General features: G+C 34.0%; 2 protein-coding genes across 2 annotated transcripts; one reads left to right on the top strand and one right to left on the bottom strand.

The window, feature by feature from the left end:
- Window positions 1-7373: 7373 nt before the first annotated feature.
- LOC140880073 (uncharacterized) lies at window positions 7374-9108 on the top strand. The gene is made up of 5 exons (XM_073284167.1): window positions 7374-7865; window positions 7950-8043; window positions 8236-8273; window positions 8353-8488; window positions 8610-9108. Exons 1-5 carry the CDS (start codon window positions 7500-7502, stop codon window positions 9023-9025), a joined length of 1050 nt encoding a protein of 349 aa, XP_073140268.1. The 5' UTR covers window positions 7374-7499; the 3' UTR covers window positions 9026-9108.
- Window positions 9109-9186: 78 nt separating this feature from the next.
- Window positions 9187-10490, bottom strand: LOC140883071 (small ribosomal subunit protein cS23-like). Its single transcript, XM_073289379.1, has 2 exons — window positions 10118-10490; window positions 9187-9576 (listed from the first exon to the last, which is right to left on the bottom strand). Exons 1-2 carry the CDS (start codon window positions 10385-10387, stop codon window positions 9298-9300), a joined length of 549 nt encoding a protein of 182 aa, XP_073145480.1. The 5' UTR covers window positions 10388-10490; the 3' UTR covers window positions 9187-9297.
- Window positions 10491-23526: the final 13036 nt, after the last annotated feature.

Below are 23526 nucleotides of genomic sequence, written 5' to 3'. Positions count from 1 at the left end.
GTGTCTTTTAATTCAACCCTCCAATCTCCAGCAAGGTTCACATCGATATTGAAATTATCCATTGGCAACCATATTTGCACAATTGAAGGATGATTACTTTTCTAGATCAACGCCAACCAATCAGTTAATTCCTCTGACAAGCGTAACCCCGATGCAATATGCGCCAATTCATTTACTTCCCAATTTTGTTGTCTTGGCACATACTAAAAAGTTATGTCCTCAAAATCATCAACTAATTGTGTGGCCGCCATGAAGTAAGAGGCCACCGACAAACTATTGCACTTGTACTCCCCGGACACTTGTCGAAACACCAACTGCGCATCCCCCAACACCGTCACGCTTTTGGCCTGCAAATATTTTAAAATTTCCAAGACAATAACCAATGCTTCATACTCTGCTTGATTATCAGTGCATGAGAAATCCAAATTGAATAACAAAGTAGTTTTAGTTCCCGCTAGTGATATAATCACCAATCCTGCTCATGTTGTCCCTTCAGTGCTTGATCCATCAAACTTTAATATTCATGGTTGTAACCCCACTTCATAAACAGGAATAATTGTTTCCTCAATGATTGATATGTATGAACCAGGGTGATGTGCTAAGAAAACCGCGATTGCTTGGCCTTTCATAGATTTTTGAGGACAATAGATCAAAGTGAACTCTGCTAATGCAATCGACTATTTTCCCATCCTTCCTGATAATATTGGTCGACTCAACATGTACTTGATCAAATCTATTTTAGATACCACAAACACATTTGATTGAATCAAATAATGTCGCAGCTTGGTGCACGCATAGAACAAATCCAAGCATAATTTCTCAATTGGTGAATATTTACATCCTCCACCATTCAAGGCTCGACCCAAATAATACACAGCTTGTCTCTTTCCTTCTTCATTGTTCTGGGCTAAAAGGAAACCAATATATTCAGGAGCCATTGCAACGTATAACTTCATAGGAACACCCTTCCGTGGTGGCATCAACACTGGAGGATTAGCCAAATACTCTTTAATTCCATCAAAATCCCTTTTATGGCAAGGTTCCCACAGAATTTTTCCCCATCTTTGAGCTTTAACAATGGTGAAAAATATTTTGTTTTACCTGCCAAGTTAGAAATAAATCTTCTCAAATAATTCACTTGACCCGGGAACCGCTGAAGTTCTTTTTTGCACTTTGGTGGACATGTTCCTAAACTTTTCCTGGCTTTGTTTTGATCTACTTCCACACCTGAATGATATAAACCAAGAATCCCAAGAAATGTCCCGCCTTTTACCCCGAAAGCACATTTAAAGGATTCATTTTAAGATCATGGATCGTCATTCTCTCAAAAGTTCGTCTCAAGTGATCTATATGATCTTCTGCTTTCTTAGATTACACTACAATATCATCAATATATTATTCAACAAAATGATTAATCATATCATGAAAGATTACATTCATTTCTTGCTGATAGGTTGCCCTTGAATTTTTTAACCCAAACGGCATTACCAACCATGAAAAGGCTCCAATAGCTCCAGGACATCTAAAAGGTGTTTTATTTGTATCCTCCTCCGCAATCTTAATCTGGTTATACCCTGAGTATTCATCCATAAAAGACAACAACTCATTATTTTCCACTGAATCTACTAACATATCAGTCACAGGCATCACATACATATCTTTGGGAGTGGCTCGATTCAGATTTCTGAAATCAATACACACTCTTAAATTTCCATTTTTCTTGACCACAAGAACTATATTCGATAACCACTTTGAATATCGTATTGGTCTAATGAATCCCAACTTCACCAATTTCTCAATCACTTCTTTCACTTTGGCCTCCACCTCTTCAGGCATCCTTCTAGCCGGTTGTTTGTAAGGATGAAAATCCGCTTTCTATGGCAGGAAGTGTTCGACCAGCCTCCTATTCAAATCAGGCATATCTTCATATCCCCAAGCAAAATAATTAGCATACTCTTCAAACAACTGAATAATAGTAGCTTTGAAATCTTCGGCTAACAACGAGCTTATTAATACTGACTTATGAACATATTCATCTCCCAAATTCACTTCCTGCAATGGATCTTGTAAATGGGTTTGTACATCGTCCATTTGCGATGGTGCTAGAGTGAGATCTTCCCATTGAAGTTCCTCTTCATTTAAACAATCTTCTTTACAAAACAATTCAGATCTAGCTATTTCCCAAGAAGAATTAATATCTATTAAATCCAACATTCGCTGCACAGATGCTTTCTTTATGGCGGTTGCAGCTGCTGCCATTTTTATTTTTTGTAATTCGATCATCAACACTTGGACACAGTGGTTGTATCATCGGCCTAGGAGGTGCGATAACAGCTGTTTGCAAAACCCTTCCAAACACATCATGATTGGTCGATGTTTCCATATACACTGTCTTGGGTTGACCATATTACTTTTTCCCAAAGAACTTAATAGGGCCAAAATCCATGTTATAGTATCGTGCCTCGACCACCTTAGAATAAAACTGAAATGGTTGTGAGTCATCTTGTACAATTCCACTTCATCACCTTTCCAAAACAAAAAGAACTTATGCATTATAGAAGGAATACAAAGATTCGCGTGGATCCAATAACGACCAAGTAAAGCTTGAAAATTTTCTGAACAGTTCACCACAAAAAATGCTGATACAGATGTCTTACTGCCCACTAACAACTCGGTTCCTTGAAATTTTTTCCTAAATTCAAAGTCTAGACCCCTCTGAGCCAACTTTACAAACTCCGATTCCGATAAAAACACTTTGCACTTGCTCTTCATTTTCTTGAACCTGTCAATAAAGCCACATGTTGTTTTCTTGGCTTTTGAAGCAAATGTGACAGATCTCCAATAGACATCTTTGGCTCAGTTCTATAGAACTGTGTATGGAACAATTTCTCCATTTCTTACCATGAATAAATAGAATTTCCTGGCAACTGAGCATACCAACTAAAAATAGTACTCGTCAAAGTATTCGGGAACAACCTCAACTTGAAGAAAGGAAAATTATCATAATTGGTCAATTGGCCACAGCGAATTGTAAACCATGCCACATGCTCAGTAGTTGATCGGTTGTAATCTCCTGAAAATAAAGGAAAATCCGGCCCTTTAATCTTTTCGGAGATGGACTATTAATATCAATAATCTCAGGGTATGGCTTCACAAACTCTGGTCTAGTCATGGGTTGAATACCAAGGTCATACAAATCTTGGACCATTTTCTGCAATACCTCGTGATCCGCTGCATGAGATCTAGAGATTGGAAACGGATAACCAGGTGCCCCCCGAGCATTGCATCAGGATATGGTCTAGAACATTGTTTGTCATACCAACCCGGCTAAGTTCCCGGATTAGTAACAACAAACTGAGGCCAAAGTGGAGCCTTCCCACTATCTATGTGAACTGGATGCCCTCTTCCACCTAACTCCTCTTCACGTCGATGGGGAGGAGCGTAACGATCAAATTGTTCCCGGTTCCATGGTTACCCATGCGGCGGAGATCACCAGCGAGAGGATTTCCAACAAAACTACCACCTTCTTCGAAAACTTTCTTTTGTGTAATAATACAATCCTTGTGTTTGTCTGTAGGTTTACTAACATGAACTCCACCGTTAGAAAGCTTACATATCTCACTCTGCATATACCTCATGGCGGTTATCAGCAACTTGTGAGCTTCTTCCATTCATCCCATCATATTTTCCATCATGAGATCCATTTTTGCAAACTTTTTTGACAACAAATAATCAACATGATCGTGAGGAAACATTTCTATTTCCAGATGTGGAGTAGATCTTCCGGTTGGTTTATCTCCCATTGGCGGTTCATTCGAATCTGTCTTAACAACAGGATCTTGTGGAACCTCTTCAGTAGGTTTATGTTCTTGTGAAGGATGTCTTCCGTCACCTAGCTTTCTCAACATTACTTCAATTTTTGGTGGCATTATTAGGTCCCACCGGGCGTGCCAAAATATGTTTATTAACAAATTAAGACAATATGTGACTAAGGGCGTGACAAACACTTGCACGTGCTATTTGACGATTTATGACTTCTTTAAATTCAAAAGAAAAGCAACGAGAATTGATTTAAATTAACAAACTAATTCATATATGATAGTTGCTAATCCGATAAAACATCACTAATAACATATTTACAAACTGGAAACATGGTAATATTGAAATACATTAATTTAAATAGATGAGCTTTTGCATATGAGTTTTTTTCTTGTTGAAGATTTTTTTCCGAGAGACCTCCTTTTTGCCTACTATCCATTATTCTTGCATTCATCCTCATTGCAGTTATTATCCACGATCTTCTCACCCTCATTGTCATTATTTACCATCTGGGTTTCCCTTCTCGGTCTTTTTGTTATTTTTCTTTTTCAATTATTTCCAATGTCTTGGGCTTATTATATGGGCTTTGAAAATGGGTTCAACGTTTGGGTTAAACAGAAGTTAATTGACTTTAATACAATTGATTTGCCTGAAAACAATCACAACTCCACGAGAATGGCTTGTCATACCATCAAGAAAAGAGCATAGAAATCTCGTACCCCAACTTGGCTCGTTTGGGGTCTCGATTTCTTCGGTGTTAAATGTGATCCTTGTATTTTATTATATGTATCATTCCGTACTAGCAAATGAATGGCATATGTTACACTATCCCAAATTAAAATATGAGTAGGTCTCTTGTGAGATAGTCTCACGGATCATTATCCGTGAGACGAGTCAACTCTACTCATGTTTACAATAAAAAGTAATACTTTTCATGGATAACCCAAACAGGAAATCCATATCACAAAATTGACATGTGAGAACGTCTCACATAAGTTTTTGTGTTGAAATATTAAACTAACAAAGAATGAGGCACAAACCCATGCTACACCTGAAGACAAAACTTTTCGGATTCTTTATTAGTTTAATTTAATACTTCAATGTAAGATATTGCAACCGCATATACGTGCATTTAACTATTTCAAAACTTAATTTAAGGTGTAGAGATGAAAATGACTATTTCAGAACTTAATTTAAGGTCTAGAGATGAAAATGAACTTGGATCAAAAGGGATCGGGAATTTCTGATTGTGCTACTTTATCACGTTCTATACACAATATTGCATTAGACTACATATATCGATCATCTTTTTAATTAGAACTTTTACTTAGCAAAAAGTAGTCCACGTTTGATATGATAAAATATAATTCGACATTCTCTCTAGAGAATTTCATCCCCGCACTCCTCAGATTTTTTATGTACCATTTTAGTTTTTTGTATTTTGTTGATTAGTGTAGTTTTTAAAGCCGAAGTTGGTCTAGCATCCTCTTCTTTTTCCTTTTTTTTTGGGTTTAAATAAAGAGGCAGGGATATGTCAAAAGTAGAAGTGAATTTTTGGTTTTGTCACATATGTTTGATCATTTTCCAGTTCGATCCTAAATATTTTGATGCTCCCGATTTAGTTTTAAACGTTTTAAAAAGTAACCCAAGTTGATCATTTCGTCAATTTAATGGTTAAATTAACGAAAAAAAACTGGATTTAGACTCAGATGAATGACTCATTAATTATCGGTTTGGTCCCAAATGTTTTATAGTTCTCGATTTAGTCCTAAATGTTTGTAAAATTTGATCGCGTTGGTCATTCCATCAATTTTGACCGAGTTGGCCTCAAAATGACTTAATTAAAAATGGATATAAAATATATCAATATTAATTATTACAAACCTTTCTTTATTTTATTACTCATTTTTTCTACGAAAATCGAAATTACAAAAAACCCCAAATTGAAAAATCAAAACTTTAATTCTAAAAAAACATAATCGAAGAACATGAATACAAATTCAATCAAATAATGAAATTTATCAAAAAATAGTAATTATTTAATTATTTATTTTTAATTTTTTTTTGAAAAACCATAAATTTAAAGTTATATAGAAATATCATAATCCGAGAACAATAAAAAGTGGTAGCGTGAAAATGAAAAAGGCAGAGTTACCTGATAAAGATAGATTGTGTGTAGCAACATCGTTTTCATTATCAAGGATGAGCCAAATTTCTGAGTTTGCCGTCCCCGCCCCGCCCCCGAATTATACCCCCGTATCCATCCCCGTCCCCATCCCCGATCCTGCTTAACCGGGGAATCCCCGTCCCCGTCCCCGTCCCCGTCCCCTATTGCAGATTCCGACTTGAAATTTTCGTTTTTCCAACTCATTTTCTTTATATAAATCCATTGACATACATATAACATTATAATCTCAGCTTATTATTATTATTTATTTATTTAATATATTTTCGGGGCTATTGGGGCGGGTTCGGGGATGGGGATGGCATCATGCCCCTCCCCACTCCCCTGCGGGGATTTTAAAAAAATCCCCGAACCCGCCCCCATTTTGGGTTTTCCCCGCGGGGACCCGAACCCGCGGGGAAAATTGCCATCCCTAGAAATTAGTGTTTTTGATTTAGGTTTTGGGGGTTTTAGTGGATGACTGTCACATGTCATGTTTACAGTTAGTTTTAACAGATAAATTGATAGAATAACCAACTCGTTCAAAATTTGTAGCATTTAGGAATAAATCGACAACGCCAAAATATTTGTGACTAAACTGGTAAAGTATCCAAAAATCAAGAACTTGACTGGATTTTTTTTCGGTCATATATCATGCCTAACTTTAAGTTTAACAGTTAATTTGACGAAATAACCAATTCGGTCAAAATCTGTAAACGTTTAGGATTAAACTCGGAACATCAAAATATTTGAGACCAAACTGAAAAAAAAGTCAAACATTTGATTGAGACTGAACCGGGTTTTTCCTTTTCAAAAGTCTATTCACTTTTCATGAATTTTGCTTCAACATTGAATCGCGTTTGCATTCACCAACTTTAGTTGAAATTGTAGATAATCCTAAGGGCATCCCCAATGGCAGCTCTTTAGTGATGTGGCCCAATTGTCAGAGCAAAGGGCGCTCTAACTGCACAGAGCGCCCTTTGCCCATTTCTTTTTTTTTAAAATATTTTTTAATAATTTATATATATAATATATTACCGTTATATATATATAATATTATTTTTTAAAATATATATTATATTAATAAAAATTATATTTATTTTTTATGAAATACATTTATTAAATATCAATAAAAATTATATTTATTTCATTTACTACTAAAAAATATGTTATTTTTTATTAATTAAATTAAACTATTTATATAAATTATGTGTATATAAATATATAAAATGAATTGATAGTTGAAATATTTGAATTGAGTGTGAGGTCCATAAAAATGTTGTTTGAGTTTTTTGTTATAGCGAAAAATTTGATGGGATTTTTGTTTTTGAAAGGGCAATTACGCGGCCGGAACGAGGACCAGTGGTTGGATGGGATTTGGCACTAAGGAGAGAACAACCAACGGCATGCCACGTTGCCATCCACTCAGCTACCCATCAAATCTTCCGTGACCTGGGGACTACCTCCGGCGAAATTCACCGAAATCGCCGCCCTTGCCGGCGGAGAGACCACGGAGATGCCACCGTCCACTCTAATACCATGGAGCACCAATTCTATTCCCAGGGTGAATTTCGCTTCGTTCAAGCCGTCGAATAGCTACTACATTTCCGGTTTCAGACCCCAACTTCGGATTCCCGAACAGAGAAAAATCATCGTCTCCGCGAGCAAGAGGAATCGATTGACTCCATCCATTGCCGCCACTGCTTCTAATCGACTGGCAAATGGTATTCGCCGGAGCTTCTTCCCTGCGGCCGCAGCCACCGGAGGCGGCGGCGGTTCGGTATCCGAATTGGACGATAATGTACGGAAGATACTGCAGGCTGTCCTTTGGTTTGCTGAGGGTGTTTATATTGTTTGGCTCTTCTTACTTCCCTACGCTCCTGTAAGTAACTGGGTACCACAAATTGGATATTGATGCAAATTTAATGGACTATTTGAGTTCCCAATTGGCTTATGGGCAATGCAGGGGGATCCCATCTGGGCAATCAGTTCAGAAACAATCAGTTCTCTCATAGGACTCAGTATCAATTTCTTCTTTATTCTGCCATTGTTGAACTCTGGTAATGTGCTGCTTTACTCTGTAGGACTGCTAAAGTATACAATAACTTGGAGAGAAATCAAGAGCTTTGGAATTAATAGACAAATCTTGGTCAATGAATTCAGTAAATTATATTGAAGATTCAACTTTTACTATTTATTTCTCAATCACATTGTGTTTGATCATTTGTTGATTGGAACTTTTGGCAGAGTAGTTGGTATTCATCTTATCGAGGCACCGGTGCTTCATCCGGTGAATTTTACTGCTTGCAGCTCAAATCTGCTTGGTTATTTTGTGTAATTTCAGATTCTTGATAGCTTTTGTTTTCCAGATGTCTGAAGGGTTATTCAACTTTGTAATCGGGTGGACGTTCATGTTCGCCCCTCTGTTATACACGGATAAGAATAGAGACAGATATAAGGGATCGCTCGATGTTCTTTGGGGATTCCAAATGTTCCTCACAAATAGTATGTTCTGAAATTAACAATTTTGCTTTCAAGTGATGATGGTGAAGATAGTCGTTACAGTTCTTGTTTTTCTACGATTTTTGAGATTGGATTTTGAGTTCGTTGTTTTTCTACGATGTAGCATTCTTGCTTCCTTACATGGCTATCCGTCTGAACAAGGTCGACAGAAACAACACTCCTATAAAGAACTCTCAACTAGGTTTGATCATGACAAATGGTGCACCAGTTGTGGGACTTATAGGTGGGCTTGTTTGTACAGTTTCCATTTTATGGGCAGTTTATGGTCGCAGAGACGGTAATTTTGGTGATTTAGCACAAAGATGGGAGTTTGTTCTCGATTATCTTGGGACAGAGAGGCTTGCTTATGCCTTCATTTGGGACATTTGCCTATATTCAATTTTTCAGCCTTGGCTGATAGGTGAGAACTTACAGAATATTCAAGAAGATAAAGTTGGAATAGTAAATTTTCTTAGATTTGTTCCCTTTGTTGGATTGACTGCTTATTGTCTTTTTTTAACCTCTGATGATGAGACATAGCTGAGTATTTTACAATTTACAATGTAATATTACATTATTCACAGTTCAAAGCTTATACAAGTATTAGATCTCTATTTTAGTAATCTGGTATCATCTCTCTCACTCTGTTTTTACGCTCAAGATGCACGATTATATCGAACTAGGAGCTCAAGTTGCAGAACTTAAACAAAACAGTGAACATGAAAGTAAGAAACTCGGATCCGAACCTTAGTTACAAATTTTCGTAAAATTGATACAAAAACTATGGCAATCGGCTACGGCACAATACGAATTTAAGATAGATTGCCACCACTCTGCTGCCAGAGATTGATAACATCCGTGGCCTGATTGAGAAGTATGATCATTTTCTTCTGGGATATCCAGGGCTTACTCTCCAGAGTGGCTCGTAGCTCTTCCCATGCATCTTTCCTAGGCCAAAAAAAGTATGGACTCAAAGGAACAGTTCCATGACCAGGTATAATTTGATTCAGGGCAAGCCCGATGTTCTTTTCCATCCAAATGAATTTCAATACGAGTCTCGGTTTCGCCAATGATTTCTCCTCTCCCCGTTTCTGGAAAATCAAGAATCCATTGAGTTGTGATGAACCAGAGAAAGACAAACAGTCATATATCAAACTCGAGCATCTCACAGGGACAATTTTGGTAATCACCGTATTACTCATGTTCTATAACACAAAAAGCATACTAGCTCCATTCGAAGTGATGACAGACCATAAAGAATCAAGAAAAAACTGACTCTAAAGATACACATGCGCGTGCACATGAATACCAGTATATTATGAAACTAATAAATTAACACCAGCGGCAATAACTTTATCTAGATAAGAAGCTAATGTACAAGAAACTACCCAAATGTATTAGAAGAATTCCAACATAATTCAATTTAAAGACTCAAACTTTGCCCCCCTTAATCTAATTTATCATGTCAAGCTAAACACCATGCCAACTCCAGGAATATGAAAACTAATTCAATCATTCATTTTACCATTCTCCTTCAACTAAATGCAATCAAATGCCCATATAAAGAGTTGAAAATTAAATTAAAAAAACTTACAAAACCCCAAGAAATTATTGAAAATGGAAATGGCTCACCTTAGATTCTTGACCGAGTTCCGGCTCTAGAACATCGTCAACTGTTTCAGATGGAGCTAACTCCGCGGCGGCCGCAGCAGCGTGTGGGCATCGGAATCCTCGAAAGGGGCTGGCTCTGAGGTCGATATACGCTAAAGAATGCAAAGAAATAGCTCTTGGCTTCACAAAAAACGAGGATTTCAATGGCGCCGAGGTGGGATTCTTGGAAACAATGGGTGGCCGGCAGATTAGAGTGGCTTTTACACTTGATGGAACAGACATGGATAGCATCTTTTGCTGGCTCTTCGCAGATTCACGAAGATAAAAGAGAGGAGATGGTTCTTTGTGATGCAGTTGGAAGGGAAGAAGGTGCTCGAGAGAAGTTCCGATAATGGATAAGGTGACGATGTTCCGGGGGAATGGGCTTTGGGCCTCAGTAAACAGGCCTAACTGAAATGTGGTGGGCTCTGGGATTTAGAATTATAAATACTAAAAAGAGATTTCGAAACGGGATTTACGATTGATGGGATTTCATGCGATTTAATTGAATGAAATTCTTATCATATTGGTCGGATCTTGTGAGATTTCATAGTATTTGGGTTTTAAAAATATTTTTTTTCCAAAAAATTATATTATATTACTTACTAGATTTCAAGTCTTCTTTGCAAATTTTACAAAATATCATTTATTAAAATATTTATATCATCAATTCACGTAGTTATATTTTAAATTTTTACCAAGCACCAAAATGAAATTTCAATTTCATTAATTTGAAATCCAAATCCAAATTCGATTTTAAATTCTATTTTTTAGACGTCCAAACACATAAGTTGAACTTTAAAATCTAAACCACGCATGGCAACGAACGGACTGATTTTGTCTCATACTTGATGTAATGGACTCATCAAAATTTATAAAATTTTAGATTTATTTAATAAAATATTTTTAAAATAAAAATTAACAAATTCTTAAATTTATTTTTCAACATTATATTAATAATATTTAGGAAAAAAACCATATCACAAATTAAAATCTATAAACTTTTAAATTATAACCAATTAATAATTAATAATGAATAAATTATATATCGATATATTTGCATATTTAATCATTAACTAATAATAAGAAAAAAGTATACATTGACATATTTGCATATTAAACATATCATAATAAAGTATAATCGTTTTAATCCAGAAATCTTATAAATTAAAATTATATATAATATATTAATTATTTAGTATAAGAAAAAATATAATTATATCATTAACAATATATATACATATATGTATATTTTGGCAGGACAAGCTCGAGATGAGTTTAATCAAATCTTGGAATCACTTCGGACCCGCTTGTGGACTTTCTTGTTCGAGTATAATTTATAAACCATTCTCCCTGGGATAGGTTTAATACGAGTTCGGGTCCATTGTCATGCTTAATCTTAACTTTTTCATTTAATTTCTTTGAGATTTAAGAATTTTTTTATTTTATTTGAAAGTTTTTTTAAGTTTAAATTTGAAACAAATGAATAAGGAGATGTTTGGAAATTTAACAAAGTATTTATGGGTGCATATATGGGAGATGACAATCGATCGAGTTTACTAAGATTTGAGACCAAATACTCTTAGCATGACAATGGACCCGACCTCGTATTAAAAGCCCAACAATTTCAAGGGAGAAAGATGACAGACTGGTGCGCAGACAGACATCAGCTTGGGTAGAAGCCTACCAGGAGACCAATTCAGATACTCGAGCACAAGATTTGGATCTAATTGAAGAAAGGAAAGGACATGCCTCAGTCCGAATGGAAGCTTACCGAAGTTGGGTCATGCAGTCCTATAACCAACGAGTTAAGCGGCGAGGGCTTTCAGGCAAGGGACCTAGTCTTAAAGAAGGCCAACCCCGTAGGCGAGGTCAAAAATCTGGAGGCTCGGTGGGAGAGGACTTATAAAATAATTCGGAGGTGGGAGCAGACACTTGGTACTTGGAGATAGCCACCTCTTGAATCATCCACCCAGTTTGGTAAGAAGCAGACTCAATGAAGGTGGAAGTAAGGTTAGAAACAAAGCTAGGCTTATTGCTCGATAATTCAAACAAGAAAAGGGAATTGACTTTGATGAGACTTTTGAACCAGTAGCTAGACTCAAAGTAATCAGAATATTTTATGCAAACGCGTCTTTGAAAAATTTCAAATGTAATTAAATGAATATGAAAAGTGCATTTTTAAATGGTTTATTGCAAGAGAAAGTGTATGTCCATGTTTTGTTAATCATTCTCCACCTGATCATGTATTTCATTAAAAAAAAAATTATAGGGATTAAAGCATGTTAATCTAGCATGATATAATACTCTGTCAAAATTTATTATTTAACATGATTTTTTATTGGAACCATTAACATGACTTTATTAAGTTAATTACCAATGGTGATCATACTTTGTTGGTTCAAAATTTTTTTTCCTCTTGCAAACCAATCTTAGAGGCATGTTAGCATGCTAAGTGTTTTTGGCTTTAAATTAGTTATTTGTTCACCAATGATTCTGTCACATACTGAAAATGTTGATTCGGAAGCAACACTTGAGCTTTGAACGGTTAGGACGTCTCTTCCATTTGCTGATAACATTGGATAAAGTTAGGAATTTACTTTCTACCAATCTAGAACATCGAAATTCTCTGTAGTCTTGATATATTGGCTTAGATAAATTTGGATCTCATTGTAATTTATTTTTATTTCCGATTTTCCTTTGAACTTTTGTCGTTTCAAATTTGAAAGAAGTTGAGTGCTCCACTTTTTCTTTTTCTCCATCGGCCTCTCCTCTGGTTTCGCACTCAGTTCACCTTGTTCACTAGCATACAAATCAAACAATCTTGGAGAGAATGGATGATTGACTTCTTTTGATCGTCAACTGATAAGTGCATTTTGTATGCATTAGTTCGTGATATTTTTATGTCTTTTTGTGTGAATTCATATTATTTTTATTTGTTTTTATGTGTTTTAGTGCATGTGTGTGTATTTCACTCTCCGGGTTAATTTTGTAGGAAAATGGATTTCTGAAGAATGAATTACGGAGCAGGCTTGGTAAAAAAATCATTTTTAATTTAAGAAGATCCAAATCTGATCTCCACCGTTCAAAATAAAGTTCAAGATGTTTTGAAGCTTTTTTCGAAATTTCAGCTCAATCCGATGGCTATAACTCGAGATATGAATTTTTCAAAATCGTCGCGCGGAGCAGGTTGAATGGCTTATGATGTTGCGCTGTTGGTGAATGATGATGCGCGATTGCACTAGTTTGATGCGCTGTTGGGATTTGGAATAGCGCTATAGCGCATGAGGAGGTGCAAACAATCAAGGTGAGTAGTTTTCTCTTTTCGATTAAGGCCACGTGATTGGGTCAGACAAGTTTATGTAGAAACGTGAATGTTGATATGGGATTTCTTAGAATTTATTTTATGTTATTGATTATTAGATATAAATTTGTCTTGTGAATAGCCTGATCAGCTGTTTGCTTGCATGTTAATCGATCCTAAGTCGACAGAGGAGGGATTGATTTTGATCGCTCTAATAATTAACACAAGTTTAAATTGGCTAGAAATAGTATCCGATTTCATTGTGCGGTTTTTAGGTGCAAACTGAGTTCTCATAAATCTGAATGCGTTTGAAGTTGATTTGAATTATGAAAGATTAATCCGTCAACATTTGAATAGGTTTAATTGTTCTAGAAATAGTCCTTTAAACAAGTTAGGAGAATTCACCGTAATCTAAGATTTATTCTGAATCCTGAATTAGATACATGTTATATAATTTGTCTGGTACCTGCGTGCGTCCTTGATCCAAATTTTTCTATATTGAATTTAATCTAAATTTCCTGCTACGTTCTTGTTGAGTTGAAATTTATTTGCAATTTAATTCTTTAGTTATAAATCTGAAAATTCATCGCCCTTTTGATTAAGTCTAGATTAAGTAGAATAATCATATTCTGGTAGTCATAATTATACAGTCCCTGTGGGTTTGACATTCGAATTTTATTCACTATCTATAATTTGACATGGTTCGCTTGTCATTTGATTTTAATCATACCGATTAAGCCGGTCATCAACATTCTTCTCAAAAAATTTAGCATAATATTCAAAAAAAAAAAAAATATCCAACTCACCTTGACTTTGATTAGGATCAACTAATACTGTTATGTCATGCACAATCGGGTTATTCTCCCAATATTTAAAAAATCGTCTTTCATATTTTTAACAAAGTTATGCATAAAAACATCATCACGATATTCAATAAAATTTATAAATCATATTGAAAATCAAAGGTAGAAACATGATTGAAGTAAGGTAGTTAATTGATGTTAGAAAAGTTTTCAGATGCTTCTTAAAAAATTTCCAACAAAGAAACACAATTGCTCAAAATATTCCAATTTTCATTAGTCAACATTTGAGACTCTACCACAATATTATTGTAATATGGAGTAACTAAATATTTAATACGTAACAAAGTTTGAAGCAAGTGATATAAAGAATTCCATCGAGTTTCAATAAGCAGATGACATTTTTAAAATTTAATCTCGTTTGACTTGACTAGTTTTTTTCAATCACTTTCATGTCTTTTTTCATGTAATAATTTCCCAAATAATTTGAATTTTTCTATTACAGTAGGCATATGTTCATCACATGCACTTTAACACATAAGTTGATAATATGGCGTGCACATATAACATGAAGTAAATTACCATCTAAAATCAATTTTAATGAATATTTAAGGTATCTAATTGCAAAATTATTGGATCTCACATTATCTAATGCGATCGCCATTAGTTTATTTTGTATGTCATAAATTTTAACAACATTTGTAACATATCTAGCAATAATGTATGCATTGTGATCTCACATTATCTAATGCGATCGCCATTAGTTTATTTTGTATGTCATAAATTTTAACAACATTTGTAACATATCTAGCAATAATGTATGCATTGTGTGTCGATTCTAAATGATCGAGCGCTAATATTATTTTTTTTTGCATAGTCCAAGTTCATAAATCCAATAACATGTAACAACAAGATAAAATTCATATTTCAAATTAGTCCAAATTGTTGTGAAAAAGTAAAATTTTTTGGTAAAAAGTAAAAACTCCAAAACTCAAAATATATCAAACTCTACACTTCACAAATTTTTCTCTCTCAATTCAATTGTGATTTTTTAAACAAATGGAGAGACCTATTTATATATCTCATTTGGAGATTAGTCCAAATATTAATACATCATCATCTACATCATCACACACTAATTTTAAACATTTTACAACTCAATATTCAACATTCAACTTTAAATAATAATATTAATAATAACATATTTTCAACACTCCCCCTTGTGATGATGATCGTGATATGATGACTGTCTTTATTACGTGTTTTATACGGCCTCATTAAAAACCTTACTAGGAAAAATCCAGTGGGATAAAAATCATAGTAAGAAAAAAAGAGTGCAGCCACGTAAACTCCCCCTCATGTTAACCCGAGTGATTCTTCACATATTCCGTAGATTGCGCATCCCAATGTTATATATATGCTTTCTGAATATTGTCGTAGGAAGCGCCTTTGTGAAGAGATCTGATGAGTTCTCACTTGGTTGAATGTAACAGTTATCAATATCATTATTCTTCTCAAGCTCTTGAGTGTAGGCAAAGAACTTTGGGGGGATATGTTTGGTTCTGTCACTTTTGATGTATCCTTCTTTCATTTGAGCAATACATGCAGCATTAACTTCATACAGCGTCACAAGCTTCTTGTCTACTGATAATCCATCAGAAGTTTGGATATGTTGTGTCATTTGATTTTATCCAAACACATTCACGACTTGCTTCATGTAGCGCAATAATCTCGGCGTGATTTGATGAAGTTGTTACGAGTGTTTGTTTTTGTGAACGCCAAGAAATTGTTGTGCCTCCACGAGTAAATACATATCCGGTTTGGGAACTTGTCTTATGTGAATCAGATAAATATTCAGCATCAGCATAACCAATGATACTTTGATTGGTGTCTTTTGAGTACAAAAGTCTCAAATCTGTCGTTCCTCGTAGATAACGGAATATATGTTTAATTCCGTTCCAGTGCCTCTTTGTTGGATATGAGCTGAATCTTACCAATAAATTTACAGCAAAAGATATATCAGGTCTACTACAATTTGCAAGATACATCAGGGCACCAATGGCACTTAGATATGGTACTTCTGGACCAAGAATAATTTCATCATTTTCACATGGACGAAATGGATCCTTTTATATGTTTAATGATCTTACAACCATTGGAGTACTTACTGGATTTGGTTTATCCATATTAAAACGTTTAAGGACCTTTTCTATATAATTTACCTGATGAACAAAAATTTCACATTCTTTTTGTTCGATTTGCAAGCCCAGACAATACTTGATTTTTCCAAGATCTTTCATTTCGAATTCTTCCTTCAAGTACATCATAACTTCTTGGATTTTCTTATTCGTTCCAATGATGTTTAAATCATCAACATATACATCAATAATTACACATCCTGATGTTGTTTTCTTGTTGAAAACACAAGGGCATATTGGATCATTTACATATCCCTTTTTTATCAAGTGCTCACTTAACCGATTATACCACATTCGGCCGGATTGCTTCAACCCATATAATGATCTTTGCAATTTCACAGAATAAAATTCTCTGGGTTTTTAACTTTGTGCTTCAGGCATTTAAATCCTTCAGGGATTTTCATGTATATATCACTATCAAGTGATCCGTATAAGTAAGCTGTAACAACATCCATAAGACACAGTTTCAAATTTTCAGACACTAACAAACTAATCAAATATCGAAACGTAATTGCATCCATAACAGGAGAATATGTTTCTCATAATCAATTCCAGGTCTTTGAGAAAAACATTGTGCAATAAGTTTAGCTTTATATCTGACTATTTCATTTTTCTCATTTCGCTTTCGAATAAAAACCTATTTGTATCCAAAAGGTTTTACACGTTCAGGTGTGAGGACTATAGGTTCAAAAACATTGCGTTTATTTAGCGAATCCAATTCAACCTGGATGACATCTTTTCATTTTGCCCAATCATGCCGAGTTTTACATTCACCAAAAGATTTTGGTTCATGATCTTCATTTTCATTTATGATGTCACAAGCCACATTATAAGAAAATATCTCATCAATATCTTCTATATCTTTTTGGTTCCATATTTTTCCAGTATTAATATAATTGATAGAGATTTCACGATTCTCGTCAGTTTGTGGTTCTGACAGAACATTTTCATCGTCAGGTGTTTTTTTTGGAACACCATTTTCTATTTTGTGATCATCGTGTTTCTCTATGCATTTTTTTTTTGAGGATTTTTATCCTTGGAACCGACTGGTCTTCCACGCTTCAATCATTTTATGACATCATGAATGTCTTCAATTTGTTTCTTTGGCATTTCAATTTGAGCAGGGGAATTTACAACAGATATATATGATTTTGTTACCCCTTTTGTTTCTACAAATGCATCTGGCATTTGATTTGCAATTTTTTGCAAGTGCACAATTTGCTATACATCTTTCTCACATTGTTTGGTTCTTGGATCTAAATGTAACAATGATGGTACATACCATGTGATTTCTTTTTCGATTTGTTTCTTTTCTTTCCCTAACATTGGGAAGATTTCTTCATTAAAATGACAATCAGCAAAACGTGCTGTAAACACATCGCCTGTCTGAGGCTCTAGATATCGAATGATTGATGGGCTATCATAACCGATATAAATACCGATTTTTTTTGAGGACCCATTTTTGATCGTTGAGGTGGTGCAATAGGCACATACACCATACATCCAAAAATTCTCAGATGAGAAATATTTGGTTCATTACCAAATGCAAGATGCAATGGGAAGAATTTATGATATGCACTTGGTCTGATGCGAATTGATGCCACAACATGTAAAATTTCATGTCCCCATATAGAAATAGAGAGTTTTGTTCTCATAATCATTGGTCTAGCAATCGGTTGTAGACATTTAATCAATGATTCAGTTAATCCATTCTGTGTATGAACATGAGAAACATGATGTTCAACAGTAATTCCCATTGACATACAATAGTAATTGAAAGTTTGGGAAGTAAATTCTTCAGCATTATCAAGTCTTATTTTCTTGATTGTATAATCAGGAAATTAATTCTGCAATTTTATTATTTGAGCCATTAATCTTGCAAATGTCACATTTTGAGTTGATAATAAGCATACATATGACCATCTTCTAGAGGCAACGATCAATACCATAAAATATCGAAATGATCCACATGGTGGATGAATTGGCCCACAAATATCACCCTGAATACGTTCAAAAAATATGAGTGATTTTGTTTGAATTTTAGCTGGCGATGGTCTTATAATTAGTTTTCCAAGAGAACATGCTTTACATTGAAACTTATTATTCTGAAAGATCTTCTGGTCTTTCAATTGATGACCATGTGTATTTTCAATAATTCTTCGCATCATTATTGAACCAGGATGTCCCAATCGATCTTGTCAATTGATTAATATTGAAGAACTATTAACCATCATATTTGATTCGATTGGTCTTATATGTGTATAATGCAATCCAGTAGGGAGCATTGATAATTTTTCAACCACATATTTATTTTCTGATCTATATGTGGTAAGCCACATATATTTCTGATTTCCATCAGTTATCGTCTCAGTATCATACCCATGAGAATATATGTCATTAAAACTCAACAAATTTCTTTTTGATTCTGGTGAACATAAAACATCATTTATCAAAAATTTTGTGTCATTAGGTAACAAAAAATGTGTTTTTCCACAACCTTCAATCAAGTCTATAGGACCTGATATTGTATTCACCATTTTTTTTGTTGGTTTTAATTCCAAGAAATATATTTTATCTCGGAGAATAGTGTGCGTTGTACCACTATCGGGTATGCAAACTTCCATGGGATTATTTCCTTGTTTAGGTTTGCTCATACCGTTTTCCATTTTGAACTTCAAAAGAAAATATGCAATAAAGAAAATTAATGACATTATATGAAAAATATAACATATTTCATAATACAAAAATATATGAAAAATACAGTATGCTACATTCTAGTCCCACCAATATATTAATCAATTTCCTCGAATTCATTTGAAAAATCAGCAGCATCGAAATGAGTTGAATCACTTGAATGGTTACTGTTTTCAACAAAATTGGTATCATTTCCTTTTTCCTTTGTCGATTCTTTATAGAGCTTACATAGGTGCTCAGGGGTTCGACAAATATGTGACTGGAGTGCCACATCTATAACAAACACTCTCAGATCTGTTTGAGTGATTTTCATTTTCACTCGTGTTTTCATGCTGCCTTTTTGGTGGGTGGTTTGTGACGTTCTTTTGAGACGAGTTATTGAAATAACTATCTAGATTATTTTCTTATCCACGGCCGCGACCACGACCGCGATCATTTTCACGTTCACGCCCACGTCCTCGACCTCGTCCATGACCAAAATCTTGTCTATGTCTTTGATTTTGGTTTTCATTTTTAATTACGACATTTGCTTCTGGAAATGTCGTTGATCCAGTGGGTCGGGATTAGGGGTGCAAATGAATCGAACTTGTTCGTGAGCTTTACGAGCCCGCTCGATAAATATTTGATTTGTATTCGTGCTTATCGAACTCGAGCCGAATTCGAACATGTTCGAACTTTTTTTCGAGCCGAGCTCGAGCCGAAATTACTTTGTTCGATAGTTCGTGAATAGTTCGCGAGCCTTAATATTTAATTAATATAATATAATTATATAATAATATATATACATTTCGAGCTTTTCGAACCATAATATCCGAATATTTCACGAATAGGTTTGAATATTTCGAACTGAACTCGAACTCGAACTCGAACTCAAACTTTATTTCGAGCCGAGCACGAGCCAAAATATTTGAAATTATCGAACTTCGAATCGAGCTCGAACTCGAATATACTCTTATCGAGCCAAATTTGAACCTTAAAATTTTACCATTATTCGGCTCGATTCGGTTCGTTTGCACCTCTAGTCGGGATTGATGATTTCGTACTAACAATTCGTTGTTCTTTTCCGCCACAAGAAGACATGCGATGAGTTCAGAATATCTCAAAAATCCACGCACTCTATACTGTTGTTGTAGAGTTATATTCGATGTGTGGAAAGTGGAAAATATTTTTTCAAGCATTTCCATTTCAGTAACAATATTCCCACAAAATTTCAATTGCGAGACTATTCGATACATCGCAGAATTGTAATACTGACTTTTTTAAAGTCTTGGAATCTCAACGTATTCCATTCATCACGGGCGGTCGAAAATATAACTTCCCTTACATGCTCAAATCTTTCTTTCAGCCCTTTCCATAAAATCATTGGGTCTTTTTTCTGTGAGGTACTCACATTTCAATCCTTCATCAAGTTGTATACGTAAAAAAATCATAGACTTTGCTTTTTCTTGTGAGGATGATATATTATTTATTTGATGGTATCACTTATACCCAATGACTCAAGATGCATATCTACATAGAGAGTCCATGACATATAATTCTTTCCAGTGATATCGAGCGCAACGAATTCAATATTTGCCAGATTTGACATGGTGGTACTAGAAAAATAACAATGCATTTTATTAGTTAATTTTCATTAATACGACAATACAAAATAATGGATAAACGACGAGTATAAGTATGTTTAAAAATAGATAAAAAGTGTGCGGTAGATAATCGCCGGTGAGTACAAGACTCGTGAGCATGATGATCATAATTGTTATGAAAAATAGCCTTAAAAATGCCATCATCTTTTTCTTCGAAAAAAACTAGGAGAAATAATTGAGAGAAAGAGTGAATTTTGATGTGATTGAAAATGAGTTTGAGTGATCATATTTATAGGCAAAGAACTAGCCGTTGATGATCGTTTGTGACCGTTGGGGGTAATGAAAAAAATGATTATGTGTTGAATAAAAATTTGTGATAATCATGTGATGTATATAATGATAATCATAATTAAATAATTATGTATATCATATCACATTATTATAAGGTCAATGTCGTAGAAATTCTTTTATATAATATTGTGAAATTATACAAATATAGTTAGTATAAAGTCAGGTATAGTATATCATATCACATTATTATAAGATCGGTGTCATAGACGTCATAGACATCCTTTTATATAATATTGTGAAATTATACAAATATAGTTAGTATAAGGTCAGATATAGTATATCATATCACATTGTTATAAGATCGGTGTCATAGACATCCTTTTATATAATATTGTGAAATTATACAAATATAGTTAGTATATAAATACACAATATCATATCACGTACGTTATTATAAAGTCGGTGTCATAAATATCCTTTTATATAATAACATGAAATTATATATTAATATAGTTAGTATATATACATAATAAATATATATCATATCACGTTATTATAAGGTCGGTGTCATAGACAACCTTTTATATAATAACATGAAATTATATATTAATATATAAACAATAAAAATGAATATTCTTACTTGTTGAATATTTTTGCATTCTTCTTGTATTTTGGAGCGTCGGAAATTATAGAGAACCTTCGAGCGATCGTGCTGATAACGTGTTGTGAAAAAGTAAAAATTTATGGTAAAAAGTAAAAAATCCAAAACTCAAAATATATCAAACTCTACACTTCACAAATTTTGCTCTCTCAATTCAATTGTGATTTTCTACACAAATGGAGAGACCTATTTATAGATCTCATTTGAAGATTAGTTCAAATATTAATATATCATCATCTACATCATCACACACTAACTTTTAACATTTTACAACTCAATATTCAACATTCAAGTTTAAATAATAATATTAATAATAACATATTTTCAACATAAATATCAATTGACAAACAAAATCTACAATAAATATTTGAAGATGCGATTTTAGTTTTTCTTTATGTTTCTTATACATATCAAAATAATATTTCTTAAGCGTGTACCTAGAAATATTGTGAAAACCAAGTTGAATAGTACTAATAAATCCAACAAATCCTTCTTGTTCAACTATTATAAAAGGTTGACAATATTTCACGACAAATTTAAAAATGGATTTTCGTGAAATTTCTTTTGTAATTGTGAAAGCTTTACCACTTGACATATTAATTTGTTGTTGGGTTGATTCCCTACCAAATGGTTTTAGAGTATTAGGGTCAAGTTTATGTACTTTGACTAAATATTTTTTTAAAGTGCCGGTACCACCGAAACCACCATCCGTTTTACAAGAATATTTGGCTTTGTAAATTTTATATATGACAAAAGAGTTGTTCGTGCATTTCTTTATCAATATTGAAGTGATCCCAAACTTTGATTTGTTTTGCTCGGATTTAATCGTGCTCGTTGACATCGTATGGCTTTTTCGGGCGGATGATGGTGTCCCGACATATTTTTTGGGGAGTTTCATGGGTTCTTACTCCTCGTGGCCAGGTTCGACTTCATCAAAATCGAGAATGTATCCACCTCCACCTCCATCACGATTTGAAGATGACGCCATAGAAATTCGAATTATTTATTGGAGTAAATTGCGAAGAAACAATATTGATTGTAGATAAATGTAGAAATGTGATAAAATTGTAGAGCCGAGAGAAGATTGTTGTGTGAAAATATTGAACAATCATCTCATATTTATAGTTGATTTTATGGGTTAAAAAAAGTTGGATTTTCCATTTGGCCCCTATGCAATAAAAATAACATGTATTCAAAAGTCGTTCTGTTGGGCCAACGACTACAATTGTAACCATTGGGCCAACTTACCCCTTAAAATTTACCAGTTTCGAGTCGTATTCGATGACGAGCCCAATCCAATCCCAAAATCGGAGCCGATTTCGAACCGGTCCAAACCAATTTGTTAAGCATTCCTAGCTAACACTGTCAAGGATGGATGTTTTTTAGCCGTATTTTAGAGAAAGTTTTAGAAATATTTATTCACTTCCTTCTAAACACATTTTTTATAATCCAAACATATTATTTACAAATTAATATTATATTTTATTTATCAATAATTTAAAGAAGGGATAAATATTTTTCAAAATATAATTTTTTTTGGCATTCATCTAAATGAATAAATTCTATTAAAAATTTTAATTGTTTTTAGAACATGTTAAAAGATTAACATTTTAATTTTTTTTATATTTTATTTAATATTTTAGAAAGCAGTGATGAGAAGTAAATATATAAAACACAAAAGTCAAAGTCATAACTGAAATTAATGGTAATGATATAACGGTAAGTTAGCTGCTACATATACAGACATTGCCTTACATAGATCTAACGGTGTATATTTATCAATAAATGTGGGGTTAATTATTTTTTAGTGGACCCCACATGTATTGATAAATGAGGACCCTTACCTTAGATCTATCATGA

The sequence above is a fragment of the Henckelia pumila genome, chromosome 2, assembly GCF_033568475.1.
Source record: "Henckelia pumila isolate YLH828 chromosome 2, ASM3356847v2, whole genome shotgun sequence".
NCBI classification, from domain to species: domain Eukaryota; kingdom Viridiplantae; phylum Streptophyta; class Magnoliopsida; order Lamiales; family Gesneriaceae; genus Henckelia; species Henckelia pumila.
Note: the sequence above shows the minus strand (reverse complement) of the source record. Positions and strands in the feature narration are given on the sequence as shown.